Below are 18905 nucleotides of genomic sequence, written 5' to 3'. Positions count from 1 at the left end.
GTTTTTTATAATTTAATTTTAAATTTTTCCCCAGTAATAAAATGAAAGAAATATTAAACATTTTTTTTAATATAATAAATTAATTAAATTAATTGTTTATTTTTATTTAAATTAATTTTACAAACAGTATTAAATAATTTAATATAATATATAATGAAGCAATCTCACCATCCCACTTATATTGTAATTATACCTTTAAATTTACATCAAACCAAATAAATAAAAAGAAAATATAATGTTTTCAGTTACAATATCCAAATAAATAAAAAGAAAATATAATGTTTTCAGTTACAATAAACGAGTAGTGATGTAAGTTAAAATGAAATATTTTTATTTACAATGTAATTTTAGTTACCTGTAATTTCAATTACATACGACCAAACAACCTTTAAATTATAACTCCCTCGTGACTTTTTTACTTGTCCATTAAAAAATTAGTTAAAATTAGTTATTGTCTTATATTTATAAAAACTTGTATCAACTTTCCAAAATTACCCACATTTAAAAACCATTACAATTTCATTTATTTCCCATTATAATTTACTTAATGTCTTTTATTCTTTCAGCATAGTGTTTTAGTTTTCTTCTTTGAAATATTCGACAAGCGGATATAGGAATACACCAGTTAGATGTACGGTACCTTGACTAACCTCCAAGGGATAAACCCTCCATCATACTACCCTAGAGAATGGAATAAGAGGTATTCCTCACACAAAACTCCCACATGGTCCCAAAAAGTGAATTTTAGTATGAGAGGTTTGAACTCGAAACCTCTTAATCACAACCATGGCTGCACGGATAATTACCAGTGGGCTAGCGCCGCTAGCCCACGGTTCATGTGTCTTAGTTTTCCAAAAAAAATATATTAAAAAATAGGAAAAATTACTTTTGGCCCCCTTGAAAGTTTTAAAACTTCCCAGACATCTCCTCTGGCTTTCAAATTTCCCATACAGACCCCCCTTTTTTGTTTCACTTCATTTTTGCCCATTGAGCTCACTCTATCAACTGTCATTTATGTATATTCCAACTTTACCCATGCAAATGATGGGAAAATCCCCACCCAATCACATCCCCATTTTGAAAAATGTACTTTAAACCATCAAATCACCCTCTTTATTCCATTTTGTCAAATACTTTTGGAAGACTTTGAACACTTTCTACCAATTGAAATGTTTCTTTAACTTTTTTGTCTCCTTATCTAGCTCAGGCTGTGATCTATTTCTGTTCTCATTTGGTGTCTTGTAGTTTTCGGTTTTCATTCTTTTCTACCATCTATACGATCTTGGCAACTGTAAGTGCTTGTGTGTTAAGAATATGAAGTGTTATTTCCTTACGATGAACATTACTTTTATCATTTTTAAACGCTAATACATATGTATTTGTGTTCTTTTGTGCATTTAGGGTTGTGAAGCTAAGTATTAAGAAAAAAAGTCAAAAGTAAATCGTGAACGCACTATTTGGTGGAATCTTGGAAGGAACAAATACGAAGACACAAGTGGCGCTCTAAAATACGTGAATGTATGCCAACCTCCATGTATTCAAGTCATTATATTGAGTTGGAGGGGCACGAAGGTCGTCACATTTGCTTATCCCGACTTGTCCATTGATAGCAAGATCTTCACCAATGAGGCCTTTAATTGAAGAAGAGTTGCGATCTACGGCATAAACGTGTGTCCGTTTATGTTGTCTCGATGAAAAGTGTGGAATTGAGAGTATTTTGGTGGAGTACTGTAGCAGTTACTGTTCATAGCCTGCCGAAAATTAGGTTTCCAAAGAATCCACATGGATGTGTGGAAATTCCCCACGCCCGTGTGGAGAATCCACAGGGGCGTGTGGAAGCCCGATTCCAGCCCTATTTAAGCCGTGATTCAGCCCGATTTTTAGAGGAATCTTTCACCCTTCTCTCCAACTTTTCTCCATCTTTTGAGAAGTCGTCGGCTAGGGTTTTGAGAGGCTTTTGGCAAGTCTTTGGAGTGGTCCTACGGATTCGACACCGAGCTTCTCTTGAAAGAAGGTTATTGGGGGAGCTTTCATCGGCATTGATCCGGGGAGTGTGCCCTAGGCCGGACAAAGGGACCTTTGGAGAAGAAGATGCTACTCTACAAGACCATCGACACGAATACCGAGGGGGTTTTTCTATGGATTACTTGTTTTTACTTTTGATTTCATTATTGATTGTATCTTGGTCCATGGAGAGCTAACCCCCCTAGTGGGTACTTGGATTTTGTAAACCCTAGGATGTTAATGTTTCTTTGACCTTTTATTATGACTTCCTTAATTGATGTTTTAAATTGAGTTTCAATCTTGAATGCTTGTTGAATGATTTCTCCCTTAGAGTGACACTAGGGTTGAGAGTTCATCTTGGTAACCTTTGTGGATGGGTGATACGCCATGAAGGTTAGACAAAGCTAGATTGGAGAGGGTTGAGAGGGTGAGTCGAGATGTAGCGGAGCGTCCCCTTTCCCCTCCGGTGTGATTTATCCTACCTCTAATTCCTAGAGTTCTTTGTAGTTACAATAGAGTGAAGAACTAAAGGATAAACTCCGCTGGGGCTTAGTTGTGCGAGCAACAGAGTGAAGCGTTGAAGTGACTTTAGTATATGGGGCTTAATTGTGACTAGGGGTTTTTCACTTGGAACAAAAGGTTAGATCTACACATAGAAATAGGGTTTATCACTTGGAATCCTTAGAACTCCATGCAACTTTGCACAGTGTGAAAAGTTGAGATTGAGCGATTTCTCCGCTAGGACATAGTGTAGAGTTAGTCACGGTTAACCTTAGGTTTCGGACTGTGTGCTTTAGGATTTCCATGACTCATTAAGCATTAGTTAGGAAGCATAATAGTAGGTCTTGCACTTGAAACATTAGTCCTAGGGGGAGCATTGTCCGAGTACCCCACTTCTATCGATTGCCTTTCCTCTCACTTACTTGGGCCTCTCGTTCTTGTTTCTTTTGTTTCTGCTTACATTACACTTTATCATCATAATCATTATTCATCTTCGCTTGGTTAAGTAGCAATTTTAGTATTTTTATTCCCTACTCCCTGTGGATACGATACCCCACTCACTTGAGATTTATTACTTCGACAAACCCATGCACTTGCGGGTCACACGCAAGGGGCGTTGTCAGCAACCATCTCTTCCTTACCAAATGCACACCCTAGTTCCCAAGAAAATACCCTTTGTTGGTGTTTTGGATAATTTTTCATATAATATGTAGTTTAATACCATATCAGTAATAGTGATACTTGATTTTTTTTATCTAGGTTTTCTATGGAGAGTTTTTGTACAGTTGCTAGATACAAGGAGAAAGGAGGTGTGCTATTGTTTTCGATGCTAACCTCTTAGGAATCAGTACTAGTGGATATATGTTTGTAATGGGGCCTCGAAGTTTCCCACACAAGGATGAAGTTTCTTACGCCTAATACACACAAGATGGTCTGTCTAATAGAATCCGATATGGACTTTCATCGCATGTGTCACATGTACCACATGTTCAATTGTGCTACCGTGGACCTCATAGTTGACACAAATGAAAGGCCATTGGTCATTGCTACTGACACGTCTCTCCCATTATCAATATTGATTCTCTTAGTACATGTAGTTAGTAACTTATGCATAACAAGTTTTATGCTTAGTTAATATGTTTTATGCTTAACATGTTTGCTTTCCTCGTAATAAACACATTATGTGATCAGCATTATCTATTTTCAATCACATTAAGTAGTTTATGCTTATGATATAACATTATTGTTTAATTTATTGTTTTACCACTTACTCAATCACATTAAGTTATCTTCGTATGTTCTCCTGTTTAATACTCCACTCCACCAGGGATTCGATTTCTAAGAGTATATCCTTTCCATCACAAGATGCCCCAGCCGATGTCCTAGGCCTTTTTATCTTGTCCAAGTAATCTGAAGTTTTGTCCTTGGATATTGGATAATGGTTTGTAGACGCTGACCACTTAAGAGATTCACTACGTAATTTTGTAATCAAGCATAATTTTAACTTCACATTCATAAAAAATGAGAAACACAAGGTGATTGTCCAATGCGCCGGTGATGATTATCAATGGCGTCTCCATGCCTCAAAGGAATACAATAAAGTGACTTTTAGGATTAAGATAATGGACGTTGTTGGTCACAATTGTAGTCGCAAGCATCTATTATCCACGATTAATGAGCAATAATGTCATTTGCGTACTTTTTTCATTTATGTATTGCACCTATTGCATATATTCTCATTAAGTAGAAACATTTAAGGATATATCAAATATGTTAAACAACAACAGCTAAGAATAAGCAAGAACATATGCTAGTATATGGGAACGACTATACTTAAACATAAACATATACATATAACTAGTAATAAGTCTAACAAAGCGGGAAAGTACGTTGATAATTGGTAACATGACCAACTAAATGAGAATTAAAATTTTTTGTTCAATCAAACATTCTAAGGGACTCCAGATGGTTCATTTCATGGAACTCTTGGCTTTGCCACACTATGGGCAATACCTTAAATGAGTATCCTTACCGCAAGATGGTAGGGTGGGAGCAATGTGATCTCTGCGGCCGGTGGCCCTAACAAAATCTTCTTCTTCTTTGTTAACAGGAAGGAGCTTAAAAAATGACACACAGAAATGAGATAGTATGAGTGAAACCCGGCACAAATAAACTTATACCTTAGAAAATACGTGTTAATGTATATGACTAAATGGAAAATGGATTAACTTAAACGGGAACCTAAATGACTAAGCGTAAACGGTTATAAATACACAGGATTAATTCTTTTTACGCACAAAAGGCGGATACTAAATAGAAACAAATTCTTAAGAGGAAAGTTTTACACTGGCATGTAAAACTATAACACAACTTCTCAATAACTTATTACCTCTTTACCTTCGATTGATGACAATGACACTTGCTTCCAGATACTCTTTGCCCCCAAAATGATAGCCACGTTTTTAGGCCTAAAACTTAGTAGGCTTTCCCCAATCCTAGATTTCTGGGCGTGCTTGTCATACCTCTAGTAACATGGCGTCAAGCAATCTCCTCTTTTGCAATATTGGTTCTATCTCAATAAGTGCTACAAACGGTGTTCTTCGAATGATTTCCCAGTGTCTTCTACTCATGTGAGCCTTGAAGTTGGCCATAGTTTCCACTATCGGTTCTAAGTAGCACCTTCCATTAACAAGGTTGATAGCCATAAGAAAGAGCCTATGAAAAGAACAAGACATTACGCAAAATTTAGCAAGCTTAAATTAGAAGCTATATTATTAAGCCAAAACACCATCCATTAAACAAAAATTTAACTAATTGATGCATATTTCTTCTGGTGGAGAAAGTCATTAATTGAGACAAACCTAGCAAATTAGACATATAACACACATGTACTACAACCATGTCAAATAAAAGGGCATTATGCCCATTAGACAGCCATAATGGAACACACACATATAAGATTGCACAACAAAAGACATGGCCAAAGAAAGAATCTCCTTGAACACAGCATTCTCTTTCTTCATACAGAACATACACAGAGGAAAACAAAAACCTAAACCCTAGGAATGCTAAACTACTAGATCAACCCAAAATCACACTATAAACTAAAAGAATTTTCTTCTTAAATGGTTACTTCACAAATCAAACGGATAAAACCCCAAAATAAAAAAAGAGATCTACAGATTTTCTTCATTTGTTCCCTATTTGCCTCCATACCTTAAAGTATGACCATTGACTTGTATGATCTAAGATGAGTTTTCAAAATTATAGCGGTGTGAGTTCTCCTACAGAGATACGGTTGAACAGGCAACCAAGCGAATATATGGCGTTCAGAAATTAGATGCTTGGCAAAGAATGGAAAGCATTTCCGGAGCTTTCTTGCAAGTAGATGTAGGACAAGAAGAAAGGAAAAATGATGTGCTAGTAATGATGTGAGTTCTTTCAGGATTACCCAAATAAAAACCAGTTCATCTTTTGGTTCCTTCCTTTCACACAACAAAGTGGTTACATAATGGGCATGATGGTCATTTTTCACCATGTGATGGTTGCCAACAACTTCCAAGGTAAGAGCATTATCATTCAAAAAATGTCCAACTAACTCCGATTATGTCCTTTAATTGCTTAAAAAGTTTAAAAGTAAGTGGAGAAAAGAAGACTTTTTGAGAATACTAAAATTAGGGAGGGTCAAGTGTGCATTACTGAAACTTCCATGGGTTTTTGAATATGATAGTTTATTAAAAATAACGGGTAAAATTTATAAAAAAAAAAAAAACTATTTAATCCTTGTAGATTTTCTAAATGGGTATATAAAAAACTAAAAATAATTTTTAAAATCAGATAAGTAAATATGACCGGTGAGAGAGAGTACAACATTTAAAAAAAAAAATAGACAAACATTTTGATATCACAATTTTATATTTTTATTAGACTTTATCCCAGTCAACACTCCTACATTGAAAACCAGTCAGCAAACGTTCACGTGTCACTAGATGGAGTAAGTTGAGTAACACGAATCGAAAGAAAATCCAACGACCACAATTAAACAAGAGATTAGCATCCAGTGCCCTCGGGTGTAGAATATCCAAACGTAGAACGATACGTGGCGGCAACATAAACCGTCAGCCACCTCATGTATTTCTCCACACTCATTTCATCATACCAAATGCGCAACGCTGAGAAATAAAAGCTGGAATCTTTTGGATCGTGCGGAAAGTGTGTCTGTGCGCGTGTGAGAGAGAAGGGATTCGAAAATTTTGCGTTATTTTTGTGGATTTATCGAGCTTGAGCTGCAGCGGTGATCTAAGCAAAGGAGGGATCGAGGTACGCTTGCTTAAAGATCTTCTATTTTGATGACCTAGTTTTGTTTGACGTCTCTGGAAATTCACGATTTTTTTGAAATTTTTGCGACTTTTTTTAATCTCTTGCCTAAAATTTGGATTTTGGGGTTCCGCTCGTTCGAGTTGTTATTTGGGTTAAGGTTTTGGTGATTTACTAGCTGGGCTTGGCTGTTAGGGAATTCATCTTTATGATTTTTCTTACTGGCTGATCTCGTTTGCTAGGGTTTCTCTTTTGTATTCTCTGGATCTGCTGAGTTTTGAGCTAATATTGTGTTTCTCTTGATCCAATTGGCTTCAGGTTTGTTTGTTTGTTTGTTTTTTAAGAGCAAGTTTTGTATCTTTTCTTTTTGTGTTCTGAGAGAGTTTGAGTGCTGATCATGTGCTATTTTCAATTTTTTTTAATTCCAAAGCTCGGTTTTTTTTTTTCCTTTTGAGTTTCAATCCTTATTGTGCTCTTTCTATGTATTTAGGTTGCCTGATTTACAAGGCTCTGCTTTTTATGCTTCTGTAAACTCTTTTGCCCTATGAAATTGAACTATTTTGCTAAGAGAAGGAAAAAAATACAGTGGCTAAAAGTTTGGAAAGTAAACTTAGTTCGTTTATTATACTTTGAAAATGGAAACTGGGAAGCCGTGCTTGCTGTTGCAAAGTGCTTATCTTCATTTGATTATTGGCATTTACTATTCTTGCATTAGATTAGTTTCTTAGGAACTTTCGTGTAGCTAATGTTCTATGCAGATGTTATATTTATTTTCTTGTGTTGCAGTACTTATAGCTTAGCAATGCCACGACATTCAAATTCAGCTTCAAAGGCCATCGATGATGATGTAGTTTTAGATGCAAAGCCAATACGGTCCTTGTCTCCTTTGTTCCCGGCACCATCAGGATGCACAACAACCTCTTCTTCAAGTGCCCCTCCCTTGGTCTATGTTACCCCATTTACCCCTTTCTCATCAGACTCACCATCTGGATTCCCTTCTGGCTTCACCCCTTCAACGTTCCCACCTTTTGCCAATTCCCCATCGGTAGTCCCTCCTTTTGCTACTCCACAATCTACCAGAGCAAGTCCAGCGAGCAATGGAGCAGCCCAAGTAGGATTGAACTCAAATGGCCCTCTTCATGCAACACCACTCTCTTCTTCCTTTCAGACGCCACCAACAATGGCAACACCTTTGAATGTGGTTGACAATAGTTTCACCTCTGCATCTGGAAGAAAGATTAAGCAGCCAATGCATCTAAGTGGCTACTCTGTTACTGATTCTGATAAAGAGGACTCTGATGGTAAAAGAGCAGTGCGTAAACGGCCCAAGAAAATGCCTGCTCAGGATATAATCGTGCTGCCAACTTCACAAGACCCAAGAGAGTCTGTTGAGATGATTCTCATGACCTTTGATGCTCTTCGGCGGAGAATTTTGCAGGTTGATGAGACAAAGGAAACAGGAAAACGACCTGACTTGAGGGCTTCAGCCATTATGATGAGTAGTGATCTGCGTGTTAACAAGGGCAAGAGGATTGGTCCTGTTCCAGGTATAGAGATAGGAGATATGTTCTACTTTAGGATGGAGCTGTGTCTTGTTGGATTGCACGCACCTAGCATGGGTGGTATTGATTACATGATAACTTCTCATGATAATCAAGATGATCCTATTGCTGTTAGTGTGGTGTCTGCGGGGGGGTATGAAAATGATGATGATGATGTGGATGTCTTGGTTTACAGTGGCCAGGGAGGTAACAGCAAGGATGACCAGAAGCTTGAGAGAGGTAACCTTGCACTGGAGAGAAGTTTGCACAGGAGTAACCAGATTAGGGTAATACGGGGTGCAAAAGATCTTAATGTTGTAAATGGTAGGATTTACATCTATGATGGGCTCTATAAGGTACATGAGTCATGGGTGGAGAAAGGGAAGTCAGGTTTTAAGGTGTTCAAGTATAAGTTCGTCAGAGAGCCTGGGCAGCCTGATGGTATTGTAGTGTGGAAAATGACCCAAAAATGGATAGAGAATCCATCATCGAGAGGCAGAGTTATACTGCCTGACATTTCTTCAGGCGCTGAAAATGTACCTGTCTGCCTGGTTAATGATGTTGATAATGAGAAGGGGCCAAGCCATTTCCAATATGCTACTAAAGTTAAGTATTTGAGACCTATTACCTCTATGAAACCTTTGCAAGGTTGCTCATGCCTCAGTGTATGCCTTCCAGATGATAAACATTGTTCTTGTGCGGACCATAATGGAGGTCAGCTCCCTTATAGTTCAAGTGGATTTCTTATTCGCCGCAAGAGAATAATCTTTGAATGCAATACTTCTTGTCAGTGCACTCTTAATTGCAGAAACCGAGTGACCCAAAAGGGTGTGAGGCTCCACTTTGAGATATTTAAGACAAAGGATCGTGGTTGGGGTCTTCGGTCTTGGGACCCTATTCGTGCAGGCACATTTTTATGTGAGTACATAGGAGAAGTTATTGATGAGAACAAAGTGAACAGCCATGGTGAAGAAGATGAGTATATATTTCAAACAAGTCATGTTGATGACAAGACACTCAAATGGAATTATGGACCTGAATTATTGGGAGAACCTAGTACTGATACTGCAAATGAGGTTTTAAAGTCATTTCCTATCATCATTAGTGCGAAGAATATGGGTAATATATCTCGATTCATGAATCATAGTTGCTCACCCAATGTCTTTTGGCAGCCAGTTCAACATGACCATTGTGATGAAGGATATCCGCATATCATGTTCTTTGCAGTTAAACATATCCCTCCGATGACAGAGTTGACATATGATTATGGCACTAGAGGTCTTGGATTTGGCAGGCCCAAGAAATGTCTGTGTGAATCACCAAAATGCCGAGGTTATTTTGGCTGAATTTGATCGATGTCTGTGTCAATGACCTAGCTATGAATGTAAGCAATTGATATCTGCTATTTATTTTCTGCTGATATGTTAACTTGTTTATCTATGAAATCTGATGTCTTATGCCATCATTCATTTAGGGTCCCAAGATATTTCATAATGGGAAGTTATTGAATAACGGTTCATCATAGTGGGCACCTATGTCCCAAAATCTAGTTACATACACACAAGTTTCTATATAGTGTGTAGAATGTAATGCAGTTCTATTTGGTTTGCATTTTTAATACTATGTACATGGATACTTTGGTTTTTAGCCTTGTTCATAAAAAGATGGCCAGGCTAAACTGCAAAGCAAAAATACGTAGCTTAGATATCTGATGAGTAATGCACATGTTATCATCAAGTAGCCTGTATATTTGTGTTTGTATTATTTTGTAACAAACTTATTTATCTGGAGGATTTTCCATTATTATTTGGATATAAAGTTAGAGAGCTGATTCCTGCACATAAACATACTAGAATGATAACGAGATCAAATATATTACATTATAAACCTAGTGTTTATATTATTGTTATTATAACTCTTGTCCCTTTGAATTCATGCCTGCATAAATTAAGTGTAGAAGAATCAAATGCACCTTAATGCTATATTATTTAATTGACCCAAATCAAATCCCATAGGAAATAATGAGGAAACTTGATTTAATTTCAATAATTTGGGAGGCCATTTTTAGATGTCACACCTCTGTTTGAACTCTTTATTTTTGAACCATGATGGAGGTTCGTACAGCATTGCATCTCTGCTAGTTTTTTATTAGGCTTATAGATATTTTAAATGTGCTTCCATTGTGCCATGTGGTGATGCTTATGTTTGCATAGGTGTTTCTTCTTCTTCATATTCTTATAAAATATAAAAAAAGAGGAAAATTCAGATTAATGGCAATTGTAATGATATTAACTCCTAATTAAAATATGATATAACCAATTTGTTCTACAGAAATATCCAAATCCAATAATATCGAATTAAACCACATGCTACGCCGCTTGTACAGGCTCTCATCAATTCCTTCGAGTTTCATTCTCTTTGTTTTATGTTTTTTTGGAATTTTTTTCCATATTATCTATTCCCTAGATTTAACTGGAATATACTGAATTATATGATTCCGTATTGGGATCATCCCCAGCATTTCTAGCCGTAAATGATGCATACTAGGCGCTGTGCGTATTGACCCGGGTATTTCTAGATATATTACACAAAAGAGTCAACACAACACACTTAAAATTAAGAAAATATTGCCACTATTGGCGCACACATACAATTCATGAAATCACACTTGGAAAGGGTGGACAATTAATAGAGCAGCGGTGCTGTAGCACATTCTTTTACCAATAAATATCATATAAGATTTCACAAAACCTTTTTCTCTTAGTTTTTGACTTTTCAGGAATATATTGGCTAAAATCTAATTCTTTTCATCTTGGAAGCACATCATCTAATCAAGCTTGATAAATATATCTACATACCCTAAATAAATCTTATACCACTAGGTTAATAAGAACATATTACATTCTTAACTAACCACTTAAGTGTCTATATATTATTAGATAGATGTAAATAAATTAACATCAGTAAATGTATTCATCCATTGCACTTATGTGGATGTAAAATTTGCTTTATTGTGTGTTTGTTTTTCCCTTCTGTACACAATGTAGAAATCTACATTAATATTTATTTAAAATTAGATTGATGTGTTTGTTGATTTAAGTGAAATGAATTGTCACTAGTTCTATGTTCATATAACATCTAGGTCTTGATTATCCATTCAATGTTGAGTATATGCCAAAAGATAGCACTATATCTGATTAACTATTTCCCAATTGCACAGTACCTGAAGTGCAACCATTGTTGAACAATTCTTACTCCCTTTGAGAAGGATTTTCTTGAAATTGTGGTCCAAATCTTATTGCTGAGATAACTATGGATGGATAATTCAATATTTCACCTGTTTTACGTTCTTTAATGGTTCTTACTTGTTCTGTTTCTTAAATTTTGTGGATTGGTTTAATTTTTTCAGATCACCTTTTGTGCACTTTTGGCAACTGATCAAATGTGGAGATGCAAAACTGAAATCATCAGTTCATCAGATGGTCTCCTCAAAAAGGAACAAATACAAGAACTTGTTCCTTCTAAAGTATGCCTCCGTCATTATGGCACCCAGTGTATAATTGTTGTTTTCAGTGAAAACTCTGGAAGGCATCTATTTTGGAACTAACAGTAGCCAAGTTTGTTTTTAAATTCTGTTGTTTGCAGTTGTTGTTTCAATATATGGATGTTTTATCTAATGATATCCCGTTTCTCAGCATCCTGTTGTTACATATAATGTGTCAGGTGATCATTGCTTTGGATCAATTGAAACACCAGTAGGTTTGGGTTTTTTGGGTGGCTAACTAGCACAAATCTCTGTAGGCAGTGCTGGTTTTTTATCAAGGAGCATTGTGTACAATATTTGCATTGTGTTCCAGGCTTAGATGAAATGAGGTAAGCTGATGTTTTGTTGTTTGTTCTTGTTTGGTGCTGATTTTGTTGGATGAAAGTGGGCCAATGATTCATGTACTTGATGCAAGAAAATACATTTTAAAATATGCAAGTTAATCCTTTGTTTATATTTTTTTATGTGAAGGCAATCCTTTTATTCAAATTAAATTCTTTCGATCTGGTCATTTAAATTAAATTAATAATTTCTTGATAATAAGTTTGTAATAATTTCCTCAGTCTGGTTTTTTTGGCATAGTATATTGGTTGAAAGGGAAAGAAAGGAGAAGAAAGTGAGAAAAAAAGGAGAGAAAAGAACAATAAGTTTGAGTTTTTAATGTCTAGAGGGAAATGAAAGAAAAAAAAGAAAGGAGAAAAATATCATGAATGAAAAAATATATATATATATATATATGATGTATTAATTATATCTTAATTATTAAATAAAAAATTATTTATTTTATTCAAGTATGTGCATTATTAATATTTTTAAAAAATTTACATGTAAGTATTATAAATATTACAATCTAATGATATAATAACATTTAGGACAATGTAAAAGTTCAATCTAGTAATATTAGGCAATATAAATGTCCAATCTAGTAATATTGATTAAGAACATATGATCAAATAAACGTAAAGTATAAAAAATTTATTATAAGGACTGAATTATAAGTTCAAGACAATGTGCAAGAATCCCACTTTTTAGAGAGTTGATTGGTGTCGTGCAATGTTTTTTAAATCAAACTAGAGAATGAACCAGTCCATTGGTCCGATAGGATAATCTATCCAGATTAGACCAGATGACATCATATATATATATATATATACATATGAATAATAACATACATGATCAAGACAAACAATTAAAATTTTTTGCAACACAAACTAACAAAAGCATAACAACCATATTTATTTACTTAAAATTTAGTTTTTCAAAGTGTTTCATAACAACATAACAAACACATAACACAACATAATACATCTTCTAAAAAGTGTTTTTGAGAAACATAAGGGACAGTTTGTGGCTATCCCATCTCTACCGTATGTACTCCAAACCAATATGAGAAACAAAAGAGTTTTTTTTTTTCTCAAAAACAATACTCCTTCCGTTCTTTTTTATCTGCTATGAATAACTGAATCTCGCATACTAAGAAAATTGGTTTATTTACATAATTTAATAAAAAAATAGTTATCTTTCCAAAATTACCCCTATTTTATATATTCACATTTCTCTCTCATATTAAATTTCAAGAAGAGAATTGAATAGAGTGTTAGGGTAATTTTAAAAAAAAATAAATAAATAAATGCTTTTGATGTTTAAAAATGACAAATAAAAAAACCATGCGTTTATGACATATAAAAAAGAATGGAGGGAGTAATTACTAAAAAAATATTTATCTATTTATTTATTTTTGGGGAATTTCTATTTCGTTCCAAAAACAATGATGAAAAAAGAGTAGAACTTTGGAGATAAGACTGACCTAATGCAATTAGATGATGTTGGGATGCCGGAGGAGATTAAGGTCCCGATCTCACGCTTGATCTGAGAATTTAAAACCATGAGTGAGTGAGTTCCGGAAATACACATAGTCGAGAAAGGGGGTATTTAGGACTGAGCTTGTTTATATTTAATATAATTTTATAACTTTCAATTAAGAGCCGAATAAATTTTCCGAATAGATTTCCGTATAACGTGGATGCCTTTTCCGGTTCATTCTTTATTTATCTCTTTTTATAAAAAAAATTAATTTTTTTATTACCTCAATCATAAAATTAAACCTTTAATTGTAAATTATAAATCGAAAACTCACTCCCTAAACTCTAAAAGTGTAAATTATTAGGTTTGTAGTTTACTGTTTAGGGTTTAGGGCATAAGGTTTAGGATTTAGGATTTAGGGATTAGGATTTAGGGTTTATTGTTTACGATTTTAAGGTTTAGTATTTATTATTTATGATTTAAGTTGGTAGATTTTTAGTATAAATTTTGTAGTATTTGGGTTTAAGATTTTAGATATAGTTTTATATATATTTTTGTAAAATTTTAAGAATTTAAGAATTTTTAAAGTTTAAATTTGAAGTTTATATAAAAAATAATGACGTGGATGATGATGTGAATGACAAGTTGGCATCCACGTCATTCGGGAAACCTATTCTGTAAATCATAGCATCACTCATCAATTAATTATATTCAACTACACATTCCATTAAATCATATTTTAGATAAGGGTAATCTTGGAAAATTAATATAATTTGTTATAAATTTTAGGTTACCAACTAACTTTAGCTGATTTTTTTTAATCCATGTGAATGAATTAAAATTGACAAGTAATACGGACCTGAGTGAGTACTATAATTCATTCATAAGCTTTAACAAGCTGAACTTGATGGTATTCAAACTCGGTTTGTTTAGCTTACAAGTTTAAAAATTGAGGTTGAGAATTGCCTGTCTACTTTAATAAACAAGTCGAATTGGCCCCTTAACTAACCTAACCTTTGAACTTTCGCCATTGGGATTGCCACAAATAGGGGTGTAAATAATACACCTCTACACGCAAGCTACTCGGGCTCGACTCGGTGAACCCATAATTGTGCATGCACAATTAGCCCACTGGCTTCTGTAGCTATCAATAAGCAACTGACATTCTTTCTTGCAATCTCGCAATAAATTAACTTGCATGTCATTATAAGAAAGAGCTTTATATCCAACACCAATACTCCCAATAGCATCTAACATTGGTTGAAAATAAGGTGAGTGCATAGCATTGAAAGGAATGCAAGCATCAAAACACCACCTAGCAAATGCAATATTTGCCTTATGGATTGCTTGCTTTCTTGCCATTGCACTCTTGATTCCTGGTTGAGATAGTGGAGTCGGCTTAGATGTTAGAAAATTTTCTAGAAAGCCTTTTGCTTTCCTTTTTCCAAATTTCATGGTAGAATTTAACTCTTGTTCTTCAACCTCTTCTACTTCTTCATATGCTTCTTTAACTAATTCCTTCTCTTTTGATTTGGAAGATGTGGAGTTAATGATATACTCTTTGATGCATTCCTAAACATCAGGAGGGACTTTCCCACAAGGAAGTATGTTGCCACTTTTTCTGGCTAAATGTTCATTCATTCTATAAATTCCCTCTCCTTGATGTTTTTCCCCTCAATAGAGGCAATGGTAAACCTTTGTTCCTTTATCATTAATATATGATGTGAAGTGCTCCCATGCCAGATCGGTCTTAGAACGAACATTACCACTTGAGGCTAATGATTGCACATTATTTGTCTCCATGGACTACTTATATATCTGAAAAACAAACCACATCTACTTATAATCATGTATCTTTGAGGAACAAAGCAAAAGCATAGGATACAAACACCAAAAATATAATGTCATGCCAATTTGCATGAGTTCCATCAACATAATAGCAAACATAAAAATTAACGAGACCATATAATGTTTAATGTTAATCACTAATGAGTTCCATCAATGAGTTCAATAAAAATTAAATCTTTAATGCTTATCTTGCCTCTTTGTTTCAGTACTCTCTTTAACTTCCATGAAAGACCATATAATGTTTAGATATACATAAATAATTTTTGCCAATTTAATATCATATGTTTTTTTTAATCATCAATTTCAAATCATACATATCTATAATATAGTTAATGAAAAATTTTTAAAATTAATGAGGGTCTGAGATATAATAATCATGATTTTTCAAATAAACTTTCAATATATGTGATTGATAGAGATATTTTTATGAATCTTATGATTGAGTTTACTATGAATTAATTTGTTCAGCCCCATCTTATTAATTAAAATCTATCTCTTAAATTATCATTAGCGATTAATCATAATTTAAGCCACACTACACATTCTACAAACTTCTAATGCATAATAAAAAAATATAAAAATAGATGATGGGCAGTGAACCATTGATGAACTCCCATAAAAAAATAAAAAAATATAAAATAGATGCTTCTCATGGTCACTGGGGTGCTTGACGTGAAGAAGAGCCAGTGCTTGACGTGAAGGATAGTCAATACTTGACCCGTGGTGCTGCTGCTTGACGGGATTGGGATGGAGATTCGGTGCTTGATTAGTAAGAGAGATCCAGTGGTGCTTGATAAGTGTTTGTGTGATAAGAATGTGAAGTGTTCTTTCCTTATGATGAGCATTACTTTTATCGAGTTTTAACACTAATATGTGTGTATTTATGTCACTTTCATGCATATAGGGTTGTGAAGCCGAATCTTAGAGAAAGAAGCCAATGTATATCGTGAGTGCACCATTTGGAGGAAATCTTAAGAAGGTTCAAATGCGAAAACATAAGTCGGGTTCAAGATGCTAGAATGTGTACCAACCTCCTTGTATTCAAGCTACCATAATGATTTGGAAGGGCACAAAGGCAGTCACATTCTAAGTATTCCGGCTTGTGCATGTGTAACAAGATCTCCAACAACTCGGCCGTTCGTTGAAGAAGCAAAGCGATCTACGACATAAACGTGTGCCCGTTTACGTTACCTCGATAAAAGCATGGTTTTGAGATTGTTTCGGACCGGTATTGTAGCAGGGCACTGTAGCAACAATGTAGTAAAATACTATAGTAAGTACTGTTCACAGCCGGCCGAAGGAGTTGGCCATAGAAGCCACACGGGCATGTGGAAATTCCACATGCCCGTGCGTTAATTCCACAAGGGCCGTGTGAAATATTCACAGGGGCGTGTGGATTCCCGATTCCAGCCCTTTAAAAGTCGATTTCAGCCCCGATTTCAGCATTCTTTTCTCCATCTTTTCCCTAACTTGAGAGAGGGCTATGGCTAGGGTTTTGAGAGGTATTGGCTAGGGATTAGGAGAGGTTCTAGGGCTCTGACATCGCGCTTCGTTTGGAATAAGGTTAGTGGGAGAGCTTTCGTCGGCACCGATCCGGCGAGGTGTATCCTAGGCCGGACAAAGGGACCTTTGGATGAGTAGAGGACTCTCCATAAGACCATCGTCACGACTATCGAGAGGGTTTTCTTTGGATTCATTGCTTTGACATTCGATTTCATTGATTTTAATTAGTTCCATGGAGAGCTAAACCCCAAGTCCGTACTTGGATTGTGAACACTAGGATGTATTCGTTTCATTGAACCTTGTTATTATGCTTTCATTAATTGATGTTTTTATTGAGTTCCAATCTTAAATGCATTGATTATATCAGTACTCCCTTAGAGTCACACTAGGGTTGAGAGTTCTTGTTGGTAACCATTGTTAGTGAGTGACATACCACGAGAGTTAGATAAAGCTAGATTGGAGAGGGTTGAGAGGGTGAGTCGAGAGATAGCGGAGCGTTCCCTTTCCCTCTGGTGTGATTTATTCTACTTTCAATTCCTCGAGTTCTTTGCGGTCATAGTAGAGTGAATGGGCTAAGGGATGACCTTCCGCTAGGGCTTACTTGCGAGTGCAATGGAGTGAAGCGTTGAAGTGATTTTAGCAAATAGGGCTTAATTGGTGGCTAGGGACCTTCCGCCTAGACCAAAGGATTAGGTCTACATATAGGAAGAGGATTTATCACTTAGAATCCCTAGAACTCATTACAATTCTATACGAGTGCGATATTGAGAGATTGTTCAATTTCTCCTCCAGGACATGTATAGGGTTAGACATGGTTGACCTTATATTTGGGACCATGTATTAAAGGATCTCCACGACTCATTAATGTATTAGTTAGGAATCCTAATAGAGGGTTTTTGCACTTGAAATGATTATCCTAGGCGGATCAATATCCGAGTACCCCATTTATATCGATTGCCTTACCTCTCCTTTACTTGTGCTCTCTCTCTTGTCACTTTTACTTTTGTTTGCATTACATCTTGTTACACAAATCATTGTTCATATTTCACTTAGTTAAGAAAAAATTTAATTATTTTTACTCCCTATTCCATGTGGATACGATACCCACTCAACTGGGATTTTATTACTTCGGCAAACCCGTGCACTTGCGAGACATACACAAGGGGCGTTGTCAAGTTTTTACCGTCGTTGCCGGGGAATAGGCGCTTAGAGATACTTTGCACTTTGTTTTCTTAGCTATTCATTAATTCATTCTATTTCACATCTTCTTTTCTATCATCATTCTGATTTGTTTTCTTTCTTTTTGCACAGCTCCAGGTTCATGACCCGATGGAACCCCTCAATATTGATTGAAGGAGATCCTGAGCTCGAACGTATACTTAGAAGAAAAGGGAAAGAACCTGTACAAGAACAGTCTAATCTAGTTGATTTGGAAAGTTGAAGGGTCAGATAATATGGCTGGACAAAATGAGCAATAGAGGACATTATCTGATTATGCCAGACCATCAGTATTGGGGACACAATCGAGTATTGTGCGTCCCCCGATTACAGCTCAGAACTTTGAGCTGAAGCTGCCATTCATCCACATGTTGCAACAATCCGCATGGTTCAATGGTTTGGCCGATGAGGATCCAAACAGTCATATAGAGAACTTTCTCGAGGTTTGTGATATGCTCAAGATAAACGGGGTGACGAATGATGCCATCAAGTTGAGAGCCTTCCCATTTTTCTTAAAGGGGAGAGTGAAACAGTGGTTACACTCATTACCTAGAGCATCAATTACCACATGGGAGGAGATGGTAGAAGCTTTTCTTGCCCGTTATTTTCCTCACGAAAAATCTGCA

The 18905-nt window shown here is 35.6% G+C and overlaps 1 protein-coding gene across 1 annotated transcript; it reads left to right on the top strand.

Moving 5' to 3' along the window:
• Window positions 1–6672: 6672 nt before the first annotated feature.
• On the top strand, window positions 6673–12060 carry LOC120268883 (histone-lysine N-methyltransferase, H3 lysine-9 specific SUVH1-like). The gene is made up of 3 exons (XM_039276144.1): window positions 6673–6825; window positions 7609–9747; window positions 11773–12060. Exon 2 carries the CDS (start codon window positions 7625–7627, stop codon window positions 9707–9709), a length of 2085 nt encoding a protein of 694 aa, XP_039132078.1. The 5' UTR covers window positions 6673–6825; window positions 7609–7624; the 3' UTR covers window positions 9710–9747; window positions 11773–12060.
• Window positions 12061–18905: the final 6845 nt, after the last annotated feature.

This window comes from Dioscorea cayenensis, chromosome 9 (genome assembly GCF_009730915.1).
Source record: "Dioscorea cayenensis subsp. rotundata cultivar TDr96_F1 chromosome 9, TDr96_F1_v2_PseudoChromosome.rev07_lg8_w22 25.fasta, whole genome shotgun sequence".
NCBI lineage: Eukaryota > Viridiplantae > Streptophyta > Magnoliopsida > Dioscoreales > Dioscoreaceae > Dioscorea > Dioscorea cayenensis.
This window is presented reverse-complemented; position numbering and strand designations above follow the sequence as displayed.